Source organism: Juglans microcarpa x Juglans regia, chromosome 4D (genome assembly GCF_004785595.1).
Source record: "Juglans microcarpa x Juglans regia isolate MS1-56 chromosome 4D, Jm3101_v1.0, whole genome shotgun sequence".
NCBI classification, from domain to species: domain Eukaryota; kingdom Viridiplantae; phylum Streptophyta; class Magnoliopsida; order Fagales; family Juglandaceae; genus Juglans; species Juglans microcarpa x Juglans regia.
In genome coordinates this window covers 10,761,903-10,775,478 of record NC_054600.1, presented here as the reverse complement: position 1 = coordinate 10,775,478, position 13,576 = coordinate 10,761,903, and the positions used below count along the sequence as shown (strand labels likewise).

At 38.2% G+C, this 13,576-nt stretch overlaps 1 protein-coding gene across 1 annotated transcript; it reads left to right on the top strand.

The window, feature by feature from the left end:
* Positions 1-5,605: 5,605 nt before the first annotated feature.
* Positions 5,606-7,288, top strand: LOC121260126 (cysteine-rich receptor-like protein kinase 10). Its single transcript, XM_041161974.1, has 4 exons — positions 5,606-5,667; positions 6,264-6,479; positions 6,574-6,709; positions 6,843-7,288. Exons 1-4 carry the CDS (start codon positions 5,606-5,608, stop codon positions 7,104-7,106), a joined length of 678 nt encoding a protein of 225 aa, XP_041017908.1. The 3' UTR covers positions 7,107-7,288.
* The last annotated feature ends 6,288 nt before the right edge of the window (positions 7,289-13,576 follow it).

Genomic DNA, 13,576 nt, shown 5'->3' with positions numbered 1-13,576 from the left:
GCATCGTAGGCGGGAATCACAGGCGGGACTCTACCACCATCCCTGCTTACCACCGTCCCTACAGTCTCTTCCTTTTTCTCAAACCAGTCAATCTAGTTGTTTCAAACACACTCAAATCATTTCACATGAAAATTCAATTTTCAGATAAACACATGAACATGTATGCAATCATGTGAAAACCCAGTTTTCATTTACAAACATGAACATGCGTGCAAATATGCCATATACATGAAACAACACCACAACAACCAACAATTCACGATACCAACCAAACACACAACTCTGTCCATAATCCATCCGACCCCTGAACTTCTCGGACTCAGTCCGACATGTCCAACCAGATCACAATAATATGTGTTAGTGCAAAAATACATTTAAATCACGAAAGTTCTTTGGAAAAATACTTACAGTGCTATATAATAATTTTTGAAGGATCATGAAACTGCAAGAAGTGGCGGCTCAGTAACGTAACAGTTTAAAATACACTGTGACTGTGGGTCTCAAAAACTCACTTTTCAACGGAGACAAACTAAGACCCGAAATTGATAAGGTATGGCCTAGAGAGGTCGGTGAAGCCAATGGTGGTGGTGGTTTGTCGTGGGTGGCTGCACAAATGGTGGTTTTAGGCCAAAAATACCCAAATCGAAAATGGGGTTGGATGTGCTTCACCGGTGATGGATCGAAGCTGGGGTTGGGTCCATTGGGTTGCTAGGAGGTCAAGGATGAAGTGGTGAAGAGATGGTGGCCGGTGGTGGCGCGACGGCGGCGCAGGAGCTCAAGATGAGCTGCGGCTTTGGAATGTTCGTGGGGACTCACGGCGGGGGAGGTCGCCGGCGGTGGGGAAGGGAATGGGAGGGGCGGTGTCGCCGGACGGAGGCGCACAGCGGCGGGCTGGAGGACGACGCAGGGACGCGGGTAGAGAAGGAAGAAGACGTCGCGCGCGGGAAGGAAAAGCATGGGAGGAAAAAGAAAATGGGGAGAAAAAGAAAAGAGGAAAGAAAGAAAAAGAAAAAAAGAAAAGTGAGGAAAAGAAATAAAGTTCAGTCCTCACATTTTGGGTCACAAAAATGATCAAACGAAAATGATTTTAAAATAGCAACTCAATTAAAATAATTTAAACGTAATGATAAAATGAAAATAAAATAATTAAATCCAACAATCAATTAATTTAAAATAAAGAACAATTTAAATGCATCACAATAATAAATATTAAGAAAACAATCAAATTAATTTTCACAATTTAAAGATTATAAAATTAAAACAAGAGAATAAAGTTTTGAATTAATAAAAATAATCTTTCAATAAAAATACACTAAAATATGGAGTGTTACATTCTCCCCCCTTAAAAAAAATTTCATCCTCGAAATTTGTAAGGCCATACATCGCGCTAAAACAGGATACAGAATACAACCAGAACACGCTTGAACAACATACCATCACCAACGCCCAAAAGTGTAAGTAATGCTCTCTCAAGTCTACTCCCATAGGGAATTCCATCATACTCACATTAGACTTCCAATGGCATCTCACGTCCAGTATTCCTAGGGTGGCTATGTTATCCAAAATCTCATTTCCTCAAGAACCTTAATACAACATCCAATAAATTCCAATGATTAATAGCTTCGTACAATAATCTGTGCTAACCTCAATCGACTCCTATGCTATAATTTCTAATCCTTCATTGTATTCTACCTTTGGTAACCTAATGGACACCTCCAAAGTTAACCATCAATAACAAATTTGCACAACCAAATGATTAATCTCCAACTACAGTATCGCCTCCAAAATTCAAGTCACCACCAATTCGTCAAGATCAGTGCAAAATCCAAGCTCCTAACTACAACCACAAATATCACGCTTCTACTGCGCACTCTGATAATTCGCCACATGCATAAAATTTATGTCCTTATATAAAGGCACCATCGAGTACAAGGTGGCTCCATACCTACTAACCAGAAAACCTTTACCACCTTACATTCTTAATAACATCTAATCTAGCGGTGACTAAACTCACTACGAACCATCATTGACTTCACCAAAACATTATCGAAACCTTCTCAGTAACTCACCCACCTACTTCTACTCCTATGAGCTAGTATCAGTACGACTAGTTCGTTCAATAGCACATCACTACTAAACCCTAAGACAAGCCATACTGCTCAAATCTTCAATCCACCAAAAGCCATTGCAAAGCACCCAAGGATTCTAATGCTTGATTAACTCACATATTTGATTATGCTATCCACAGTTGATGCCTAAGCTTCAACTCCTAAAATCTTATCATACACCTTACATGACGACCCATCAATCTCTCTTCAAGTTAAATAACAATGTCCTTAATCCAACCAACTGGATGCTCGATCTTCAAAGAAAGTATAACCTCAAAATTTAAATTCCTAGGTAACCTCAAGTCACAATTAATTCCTATAGATAATCACAATAATTATTGTCAACCATCATTCCATTGAGTAATCCGCTTCGACGACACCCTCGGATTGACTAACCAAAAACTCTATGTCAAAATCTCTTGAATTTAATACTATTGTATCGACTCCTCTACAACAATCACAAAGCCACTTCTTCCAAGCCATAAAAAAAAATGAGACTAGGACCTGTACTCTCCGAATTCCATAAACACTTACTACTAATACGTATCGATCTCACGCACCCTTAGCCAAAACAAAATATGCTCCAAATGTGCAAGTGGTCCATCACTACCATTTTCATCATCTAGACCTATATCCTCGAAATCAACAAGAATTATTTCCTAAATCCGCACCATCTATTATCCTTAAAACTAATATGGATTAAATCCTTAACCTGCCACTCTGACCTTAAACTAAAAACAATCATTTATCGAACTATATCAACATCTTGAATCCCCAGAAATTACATGAACTAGATCATCACTTTCCATCTCCAAAGAAATTCTCATATCAATAACTCAACTCAGATCGATCCTATTTAATTCAGCCATTCAACTCTGCAATTCTAAAACCTTAAACCAGATAAAAATCATTTCCCAAAATCTTGCAGATCGATGACCTTAATTCTAAAACATTCACCTTATAAAACTTGTAAATTCTAAAACCCCAAATATTATCAAATTGCTTATCAAGGTCGGCAAGATCGAAAACTTCTAATCTAAGTAATCCCTTAATTGCTTGTTGAACCTACCACCTTAAATCCCATAAACTTATTTCCTAAAAACTATTGGGCCTCAAACCTTAGGTGAACTTCTCAAAAATCTAACCTTGAAATTCGTTGAGCTTACAACCTCCTACTCCATAAACTCCCTACTTAATTTCTACAGAAACTACGACCTCAATTAACCTAAGCGATTTAAAACTATTCCACTCCTCAGTTGCGACTTGAGTTCCTACTCCATAGAGTTCACCCAGACCATGATGTTCCCTTCAAGTCTCGATATTAAAAACAAGCCAAACACCAAGAGTTCAGGCCTACTACACTAAATGTTCAAGCCTAACAGTAACATTCTCGATCGCATCATCTTCCTGACATAGCGTAACCTTAACCTCACTTTCAACTCAGGCAAATTAAAATACAACTGTAGCAAAATAAATTAAAATACGACAATACAACATAAAATAAAATAGAATAAAACCAACAATAAAATATCATAAGACAAAATGAAGAAAACAATGAAGCAGTACACAATAAAATAATTAAAAAAAATAAAATAACCTACCACAAAATAAAATGAATAAAATAAAATAATATACTAGTAGTATACAATAAAATAAATAAAACCAACAAAATATAAGAACATAAATAAATTCAAACGATTAAAATAACATACTTCAAACCAAATAATTTCAAGTCACAACTTTTAAACTTCCTTGTACTCCACCTATGGGACATGTGGTTTTACCCAGAGCCGAACTGCTCTGATACCACCTGTGACGCCCCGACTCCCACGTACAAAAACAAGGGAATCGTGATGTCAGGATGATGACAACACGGGTCACGCATCGCAACGAAATATGCTCAAGTGTGCAACATGCAAGAGTGCGCAATAAAAATCGCGGCGGATAATATAAATAAGTCTACTAAGTACCAGAATTTTAAATACAAATATTCAAAACAAATTATCTTTAAAAGTTATACAGTCATCCCAAAATATATTATAAAACAAATACATAAATATTTGATAAAGCAAATCTCGATAAACAGGAGTAATCCCATATCACTCCACCAACGGAGCCAAGCTTAAGGCTCGTCATCCACATCTGCATCAAAATCTGCAATACCATAAAATGGTACCACAGGTAAGTATAAACCAAACAACTCTCGAGATAAAAATATATTAATGCAACCAACATGCATTCATATGACAAAATACACTTAGCCATAAAATACCATTTTTCCCAGAAAAATGATTATTTCCAACACATGCCAAAATCCCATTTTGGCCCAAAAATATAGTCCGTCATTTTCCCAAAAAATGATTCACACAAAACAAACCATTTATCGGACACTATAGGCGGGAATCGCAGGCGGGACTCTATCACTGTCCATGCTTACCACCATCCCTACAGCGTGCAACGTAGGCGGGAATCACAGACGGGACACAACCACCATCCCTACCGCTTGCACCGTAGGCGGGAATTACAAGTGGGACTCTACCACCATCCTTGCTTACCACCATCCCTACAGTTCCTTTCCACACAATGAATACTTATCACACAAAATGAATACTTATCACATACCATGAATACTTATCAGAGCACTGTAGGCGGGAATCACAGGCGAGACTATACCACCATTCCTGTTTACCACCATCCCTACCGCGTGCACCGTAGGCGGGAATCACCGGCGGGACACAACCACCATCCCTACTGCGTGCACCGTAGGCGGGAATCACAGGCGGGACTCTACCACCATCCCTGCTTACCACCGTCTCTACAGTCTCTTTTCATTTTTCTCAAACCATTCAATCAAGTCGTTTCAAACACACTCAAATCATTTCACATGAAAATCCAATTTTCAGATAAACACATGAACATGTATACAATCATGTGAAAACCCAGTTTTCATTTATAAACATGAACATGCGTGCAAATATGCCATATACATGAAACAACACCACAACAACCAACAATTCACAATACCAACCAAACACACAACTCCGTCCATAATCCATCCGACCCCCGAACTCCTCGGACTCAGTCCGACATGTCCAACCAGATCACAATAATATGTGTTAGTGCAAAAATACATTTAAATCACGAAAGTTCTTTGGAAAAATACTTACAGTGCTATATAAAAATTTTCGAATGATCACGAAACTGCAAGAAGTGGCGACTCAGCAACGTAACAGTGTAAAATACACTGTGGCCGTGGGTCTCAAAAGCCCACTTTTCAACGGAGACAAACTAAGACCCGAAATTGATAAGGTAGGGCCTAGAGAGGTCGGTGAAGCCAATGGTGGTGGTGGTTTGCCGTGGGTGGCGGCGCAAATGGTGGTTTTAGGCCAAAAATACCCAAATCGAAAATGGGGTTGGATGTGCTTCACCGGTGACGGATCGAAGCTTGGGTTAGGTCCATTGGGTTGCTAGGAGGTCAAGGATGAAGTGGTGAAGAGATGGTGGCCGGTGGTGGCGTGACGGTGGCGCAGGAGCTCAAGATGCGCTGCGGCTTTAGACTGTTCGTGGGGACTCACAGCGGCGAGGGAGGAGCTGAAAACCGGAGGGGGAGGTCGCCGGCCGGTGGGGAAGGAAATGGGAGGGGCGGTGTCGCCGGACAGAGGCACACGGCGGCGGGCTAGAGGACGACGCACGGACGCGGGTAGAGAAGGAAGAAGACGTCGCGCGCGGGAAGGAAATGCTGGGGAGGAAAAAGAAAATGGGGAGAAAAAGAAAAGAGGATAGAAAGAAAAAAAGAAAAAGAAAAGTGAGGAAAATAAATGAAGTCCAATCCTCATATCTTGGGTCACAAAAATGATCCAACGAAAATGATTTTAAAACATCATCTCAATTAAAATAATTTAAACGTAATGATAAAATAAAAATAAAATAATTAAATCTAACAATAAATTAATTTACAATAAAGAACAATTTAAATGCATCACAATAATAAATATTAAGAAAACATATCAAATTAATTTTCAGAATTTAATATCATAAAATAAACCATTTAAATTATCCGATAATTTTAAAACAAGAGAGTAAATTTTTGAATTAATAAAAATAATCATTCAATAAAAATATACTAAAATATGGGGTGTTACACAATCAAACAAGTCCAACTGATTGGGAAAAAGGGCACAAAATAATAGAGGGTATTGCTCGAGGGCTTCTTTATCTTCATGGAGATTCCCCACACTGTATTATTCATCGCGATCTCAAAGCTAGCAACATCTTGTTAGATGCATATATGAATCCTAAAATTTCAGATTTTGGCACTGCAAGGTTGTTAGATCGAACTGAAGGCAATACAATGAGAATTATTGGGACTTAGTAAGTATATGAAATCTACTATAAAAATTTGAGCTGAAATGTTATTTTTCAAATGAAACTAATACTATATATTGATCATGTCCATGACTTTCAGTGGATATATGCCTCCAGAGTATGCTCAACGTGGAACCTTTTCAACAAAGTCCGATGTCTTTATTTTTGGCATGCTAATTTTGGAGATAGTGAGTGGGCATAAAAACAGCTCTTTTCCTGATGGCCTTCTAAGCTATGTAAGTATCATTACCCATGCATATATATATATATATATATTAAATGGATAAATGTTTCGATATTGACAAAATAAATGAATATACTAGTCTTTGATACTCATGTGTCTGCCACTTGAATTATCTTCATTTCTAGACTTGGAAAAACTGGAGGCAGGGAACACCTTTAAAAATTGTAGATCCCACATTGATGGTAAATTCAACAATTCAAATACTGAGTCGATGCATCCACATTGGACTATTATGTGTTCAAGAGAATGTAAATGATAGACCGACAACTGCCACGGTCGTTCTCATGCTTAGTAGTGAATCCATTACTCTAGCAGTACCCAAGAGACCTCCATTTCTTATGTACACGGGTAGCACTGGACCAGACATGTTGTCCCGGCAGTCATATTAATCTCGTAACAACAATGTCCAAGCCTCAGTAAATGATGCTTCAATTACTGAGCCATATCCTCGCTAGTGTTTGTTGTCATTACCCTAGTTTCGATTGTCCTATATATTGGTGTTGTTTATGGTACTCTATTATTCCAGTGAAATTTTGTGACTCTCAATTGTTTTAATTGATCATGTTTTCCCACAATCCTTAATTTTTATTCCAAATTTTTTTTGTCCCTATCTTCTCTCTCTTCCTTTGAGTGTAATTTTTCAAAAACAAATCATGTGTTTCGATTTTTTTATACAAGGGATCGGAGTGGGGGGTTTCAAACCCAAATTTTCTATTAGGAATACTAGTTAATGTATGGAATATTGATAAGTAGCCATAATCAAGACTCAAATCAATCCCAAGGACCAATGACATAGTGAGAGAGACAAGTTTTAAGAATTCCAAACATCAAGGCTAAAATCAGCTCATCTAGAAAAAATGTAATTGCCTACTTGCCTAGTTTGTGTCTTTGTACTTCACATACTTTATTACCTTTTTTTTCCTAAAGTAAAAGGCAAGGAGGGGTTACCAGCGTAGCAACCCTTCCTAGGCATAACCATATGAACCCCTCCTCACTACGGAATGTTCGGTTTGAACCATAGCTACTGCCTCAAGGGCGAGCTCATCACCACAATATCCCCAAAATATCTAGCTCATCCAAAACCCATCGCGTGGCCCAACGGTCATTCTTTACTACTACAAGTGGTTTCAACTTATGTCCGAACTCCTAACATCAAAGCTATAAAATACCAACTCGTACCAACCGAGCTACCAACTTGGTGGTTACTTATTTTATTACCTAAATTTTTGACCCTTTGGTTTAGTTGGATTCTAAAACCTTAGGTTCGAATGTTTTGAAGGAATTTAGCTTTAAACAAATAAGAAAACCTGTCATTTATCTTAACAAATAAACAACAAAAATAATAGAATCTTGCTACATGCATGGAGTTATTCATGGACTATACACAGACTGCCTCATAAAGGTTCTTACTGTTCCTGTAAAAGGTAAAAGGAAAAATATGTAAGTCCATCAAGGTGGCCATCAGTTCAATTTCATGGTCAAGGAGGTTGCCACATAAAATAGAATAACTTTTTTGATATTTTTCCACACTTTACATGTCCACATTTGTTTTGGGTGATTCTGCATGAACTTGAAATTAGAAAGCAAGACATGCTCAACCTTCTTGGCCAGGGGTCGCCTCTGGTACCTAAATTGCAACTAAAGAGATTTCTCTAGATCAACCAAAGGAGAGAGTATGAACTTACCTCTAGATCTTCCCTCTATTCCTTATTTTTATCTAGCTCCTGGCGGGAGTCTCACCTACTGCTATGGTGATAGAGATGCCTTTTTATTTGTTTGAGGCACTTACGAGACAAGTTTGAGAAACAAATTGCACTATTAGTCTCTAATGATTATTTAGGATTTTATGGTACAATATTAAATTTTCAGTTTCTTGAGTGAATAGTACCCAGAAGAGCTTTTGATTTAATCAAGGTACTTAATGGTCTAATTTTACGAAACAAGTTGCACCACTTGACTCGTATGATTATTTAGAATGTTATGGTGCAATAATAATTTTTTCACAATTTTTCAGGTGAATAGTAACACCCAGGAATAGCGCAACGTGGCACCCAATTTAGACGATTGCCAAATCATTAAGTGGATTGTCCAAAGTAGTTTTGAGGATTTTTTATTGGATACTTGGCAAGATCCTAGCCACACTTGATGAATAGTGTAGGACACTTGGCATTAGGAGGAACTTTGAGATAGATATGTGAAGGCATGGAAGACAAACCAAGCCATATGATCATGCTACCTAAGCCAAATACTATCCCATCCAACCAAACACTGTGTGATAAACCAAAAAAGGGTTTCAACCCTAGTGAAACCCAAAAAAATTGGAATCCAATTGAAATCCCAAAATTCATGGAGGAAAACCAAGTCCTAAATGGTTTCCCAAAATTCAACGAAACCTTCATCAGCGGAATCTCCATCAACAGGATCTCCACCCAAGGAATCTTCATCAATGAAATCTCCACCAACGAAATCTCCATCAACGAAACTTTCACCAATGAAATCTCCATCAGCGAAATCTCCAACAACGGAATCCCCATCAAATGAATCTTCACAAACTAAAACTAACACTCTGACAATGCAGGAAGAAAAAAAAACAAAAAAAAAAGGCCCAACAGGGTAAAGCGACGGGAATAGAAGGAAAATGGGGCAAAAAGAAGCAAGAAATGCAAGGAAAAGGCGGCTAAAACTGCATAAGGAGCCCTATGAACCCCTTCACCATGATTTCTCAGGCTGACCACTGAAAAAGATAAGACATAAAGAACAAGAAAGGCGCAAATGAAAGGGAAAACCAAGGAAAAGCGGCGGGACAAAGTGAAAAAAAATGAAAGGAAGAAGCAAATGGGGAGGGAAGCAAAAGAAAAAAAAAATAAAAGGAAATAAGTATGAAAGGAAAGGCAGCTAAGGGACAAAAAGAAAGGCAGCTAAAGGAAATAGCTAAGAGAAAGGCTGCTAAGGGCTGTAGGAAATGAAAAGAAGGTTAAAGGAAATCGGTAGGACAAAGTGTTGTGTTGAAAATATATGCAAGTGCATAGAATCGTAACAAGTAGTAAAGTGTTTTAAAGAAAACAAATATCGAACCCATAGGGATTAATTATGTTATTGAATACTGAAATTCACTAAATTAATTACTATTTGGAAAACCAAAATTTGAAGAATGGATTATCTAATTTAAACTGAAGAAAAGAAAGCATTAAAATTAAGATTTTAAAGATAATAAAAATAGATCTAGAGCGTTTGATTTCACCTAACAAATCCCACACAATTTATTCTTTCTTTTCATAGAATTCCAATTATTCCACGTTGATGATAAAAATCCCTTAACTATTCAATATTTTCTCTCGAATAACACCAAAAATATCTCCAATTAATAACTTCATATCTTTATGTGAATTTAACTAATTGAAAACTCATTAAGTTCTACAGATTTGTCATGAAAATCACACTAATCACGGTAAAATGTCTCTACTTTCGCTCAACTAATGGTGCTTAATCCTAGAGCTCTAATCACAAATCACCTCTCGGTTTCATTGCAATCCAATAGATCAAGCAATAATTAACTAGAAAATTGTAAGCATTAAGAACAGAGAATAAACACTCAATCCTTAAAATATTAAAAATAAAATAACTTAGAATACAAATTGTGTGTTTAACGCTAGAGTACATCAAAATCTAGAAAATAGAATTAGTTAATAATGAAATTGAAAAGAAAAGGAAGATAAATAGTGTTCTTCGTTGGAGTTGGTTGATGAATCATGTGGCTCTCGCCTCTGTAACGCCCCATTCCCAGAGGTCCAGAGAGTTAGCTAATATTACCTAAAATTATCTCCAATATCACAACTATAAAATTCATAAAACTCCATAAAATATTAATTCCTATGCTCAACCAAAATATCCATGTTCCTTCAAATGGACAACAAAGAAATTCTCAATAACATAATAAAAAACTCCTGAAGACTCAAAAACTCCTTAGCCCAACACATCAAAATATTCGAAAAAAATCAATTTACTAACTATGACTCTCAAATAAGTACTTGTACCCTCAGACACTTATTCCTTAATTATCATCACATCTTGTTAAAACTTCCTACTCTTGTTCTTCAGTTGAACCATCAAAATTATCTGAAAAATGTTTGGAGATAAGAGGTGAGTTATCAACAACTTAGTAAGCAGATGACATATACTAGTGTGTAAAGATGAGCATTTATAGAGTTCAGAATGCAGAACAAAATACTTTCTTTCAGAATGCAGAATTAGAATATTTGTTTTCAGAATACAGAGTCAAAACATGTTATAAAAAATATCAGAGTGAAAGTTCGAAAATATTCATAATGAAAATCATTTTGGCATAGCATAAACTAACACATCACATCTTATCTTATCATATCAAAATAGAGACCATGTTTAACCCTCATGGTAGTGTTGTGCTAACTCCGGTGGCCAAATAAATAGAAACAGAATGTGAATCTTCCCCTTATTATTCTCGGAGCCCCGAGTATGACACAGGAAAGACCACGTAGAAAACTACTTTGCTTCCAAAGTGGGTACACCGGAAACAGAAAAGTTGGTATCAACCCGAACAGAGGCCACGATTTTACACCCGTGGTAAGGTCATAACAAAACAAAAACAGAAACAGAATGTTATGCCAGAGGATTTTAGAAATCACATCATATCATATCAGAGTACAAAACATCTTCAAAACAGAACAAAATCAGATCACAAAAACATAATTTATGTACATAATTTCATATTCATTCTCTTTTATATCGTTCAGAAATAAAATGCCAAAATAGCTCATGTCTACACCCATTATGCCAAAAAAAATATTTTATTCTTCAATAGAATCTCATGAGTAATGTAGAACAAATAATTGAGGTAGTTCAAAATTTTTTTCATAACAAAACATCCATACTTTTCAAAAATCAACCTCAACCCATTTTATTTTTATGCAAAATCTAGCATAGGAGCCTTACTTACATGGACTTCTTAGCTTTTTCAGAATTTTTCAAAAAAATGTCGAACAATAATTAATCATCACCGAGAAGGGAACATGTGACGGCGCAGGGAGTTTGTTGCGTTCGACAACAGTGAGTGAGGCGCCTGGGCAGCAGGGCCTGAGGCGGCGTGCGGCAGACTGGGGTGACAGGAAGTCTTCGCCGGCAATTTTCATGTACAGTTGCCCTGGTTGATGGCACCGAGAAGGAGCTGAGGATGGTTGTAAGTGGTGGCTCTATTTTAGTGTGGGAAAAACAGAGGACAACGGCTGGCGGTTTTCCACGAGATGGGGGAGGGGTGGTGGTGTCGGTAGCTTCTACCGTGTGAAGGAAGTCTCATCTTGATGCTCGGGGCTATTGTGCTGCAAGGTGGAATGGTGGTGCATGGCTAGGTGGGCTTGGGAGATGGAGGCCGGGCAATTTTTGTTTAAGGCTAGTGTCTTCTGTTGTGCAAGGGCCAATCGTGTGGCTTGAGGAGTGGAAGAGCTTGGCAGTGGGTTTGCCCTTCGATGGTGGTTGTGTGGCTTCTCGTGGGGCCCGAGCAGTGGCTATCACATGGTGGTACACATGGTTGGGTTGGTGAATGTGCATGAAGGGTGGTGCATGGCAGCATGCATGAAATAACCAATTTGCTGTTGGTTGCTAGGCGTTCCTGAATAGGGAGGAGTGGAGGCTTGGAGATGCTAGTTGCGGCAGTGGGAAGTCGAGAGAAGCTTGGGCAGCATAGAGGTTCGACGGCAACGGGGAGAGCTTGACAAGGGTTTTATGGTGGTCACTGGCCAGTGGGGGAAGGGTCCGAGAAGGTTAATCTGGTGGTGTGGCGGCACTCTAGTCTAGGTTAAAGATCATTTACGTCTACCCCATACGAGTTCTATATATATAGAGACGATTGCCATGAAAATAGAATGGAGACATGCATGAACTGTGAAGTTCACGTGTGAATATATAGGTGATCGGAACCAAAAAAAAAAAAAAAGAAACCTAAAGCTGAGGGGAAGAGAGGTGTACGTGCATGGAGTGCTAGAGTCGTGCGTGGTGGGCATTTTAAAAAAATTAACCTAATTATCAAGCCCAATAAAATCATAATCCGCCAAAATAAAGATTTTAACCTCGTAGTCTATTCCAAAAAAAATACTCGAACAGTCAATTTGTTTTTCATATGCATAAGTCCAACTGTGTTACATCAAACTGCCTTCCATATCCTCCTTGTAAGGCCCAGTTTTTTTTTTCTTCTTTGTGAAGCCCGGTTCGTGAGCAAGGGCCCGGTCCCTTTCATTTTAAGTGGGCAAACGACGCCGTTTTGGGAGGGGTAAATTTTCTTCTTTTTTTTTTCCCTCCTCCGATTCCTTCTCCCCATCTTTTTTTTCGGTTTCTTCTGTTTTCCCCCGTATCCTTCTCTTTCCCGTAACCCACTCTCCCTTCCCGTGTTCCTCTCTTCGATTCGTGGAGTTTGTTGGTGAGTCCGAAGTCATGCCCTAGTTTTCCCCATTTTTCTTTTCCCTCACATTCGGTTTTTCTCTCAAATCTGACGCTCTCTCTCTCTTACTCTGTTTTTCTGCATTTTATTTGGAGTTGCAGCAGTTAATCTCAGTGAGTGACGTTGAGCCTTGTTGAACGAAGTGCTACGTTGTTGGGTGGAAAACAAATTTCTTGACGGATTGCCGAGAGCTTCTTCAGTGGTCCGTGATTTTGGTGGTTTTTCATTCGATGCGCCTTGTGGTTGCCGTAGTGCAGTGGTTCTACTCGGTTTCACATAAACATTGAGTCTTCACCGTAAGTTTTTTTCACCTCGTTGAGTATTTTATAAATTTTGGTTTGTTGGTTTGGTATTTTAGAAATAATCAGACGGGAATTTGTTGGGAGTCGTTTA

What these genes read in the sequence shown, in the direction of transcription:
- LOC121260126 (XM_041161974.1), top strand. Translation starts at nt 5,606, where the DNA reads ATGGTGGCCGGTGGTGGCGTGACGGTGGCGCAGGAGCTCAAGATGCGC. An exon ending in ATGCGCTGCGGCTTTAGACT is followed by an intron (nt 5,668 to 6,263) that starts GTTCGTGGGGAC and finishes CAATCAAACAAG; the next exon opens with TCCAACTGATTGGGAAAAAG. An exon ending in ATGAGAATTATTGGGACTTA is followed by an intron (nt 6,480 to 6,573) that starts GTAAGTATATGA and finishes CATGACTTTCAG; the next exon opens with TGGATATATGCCTCCAGAGT.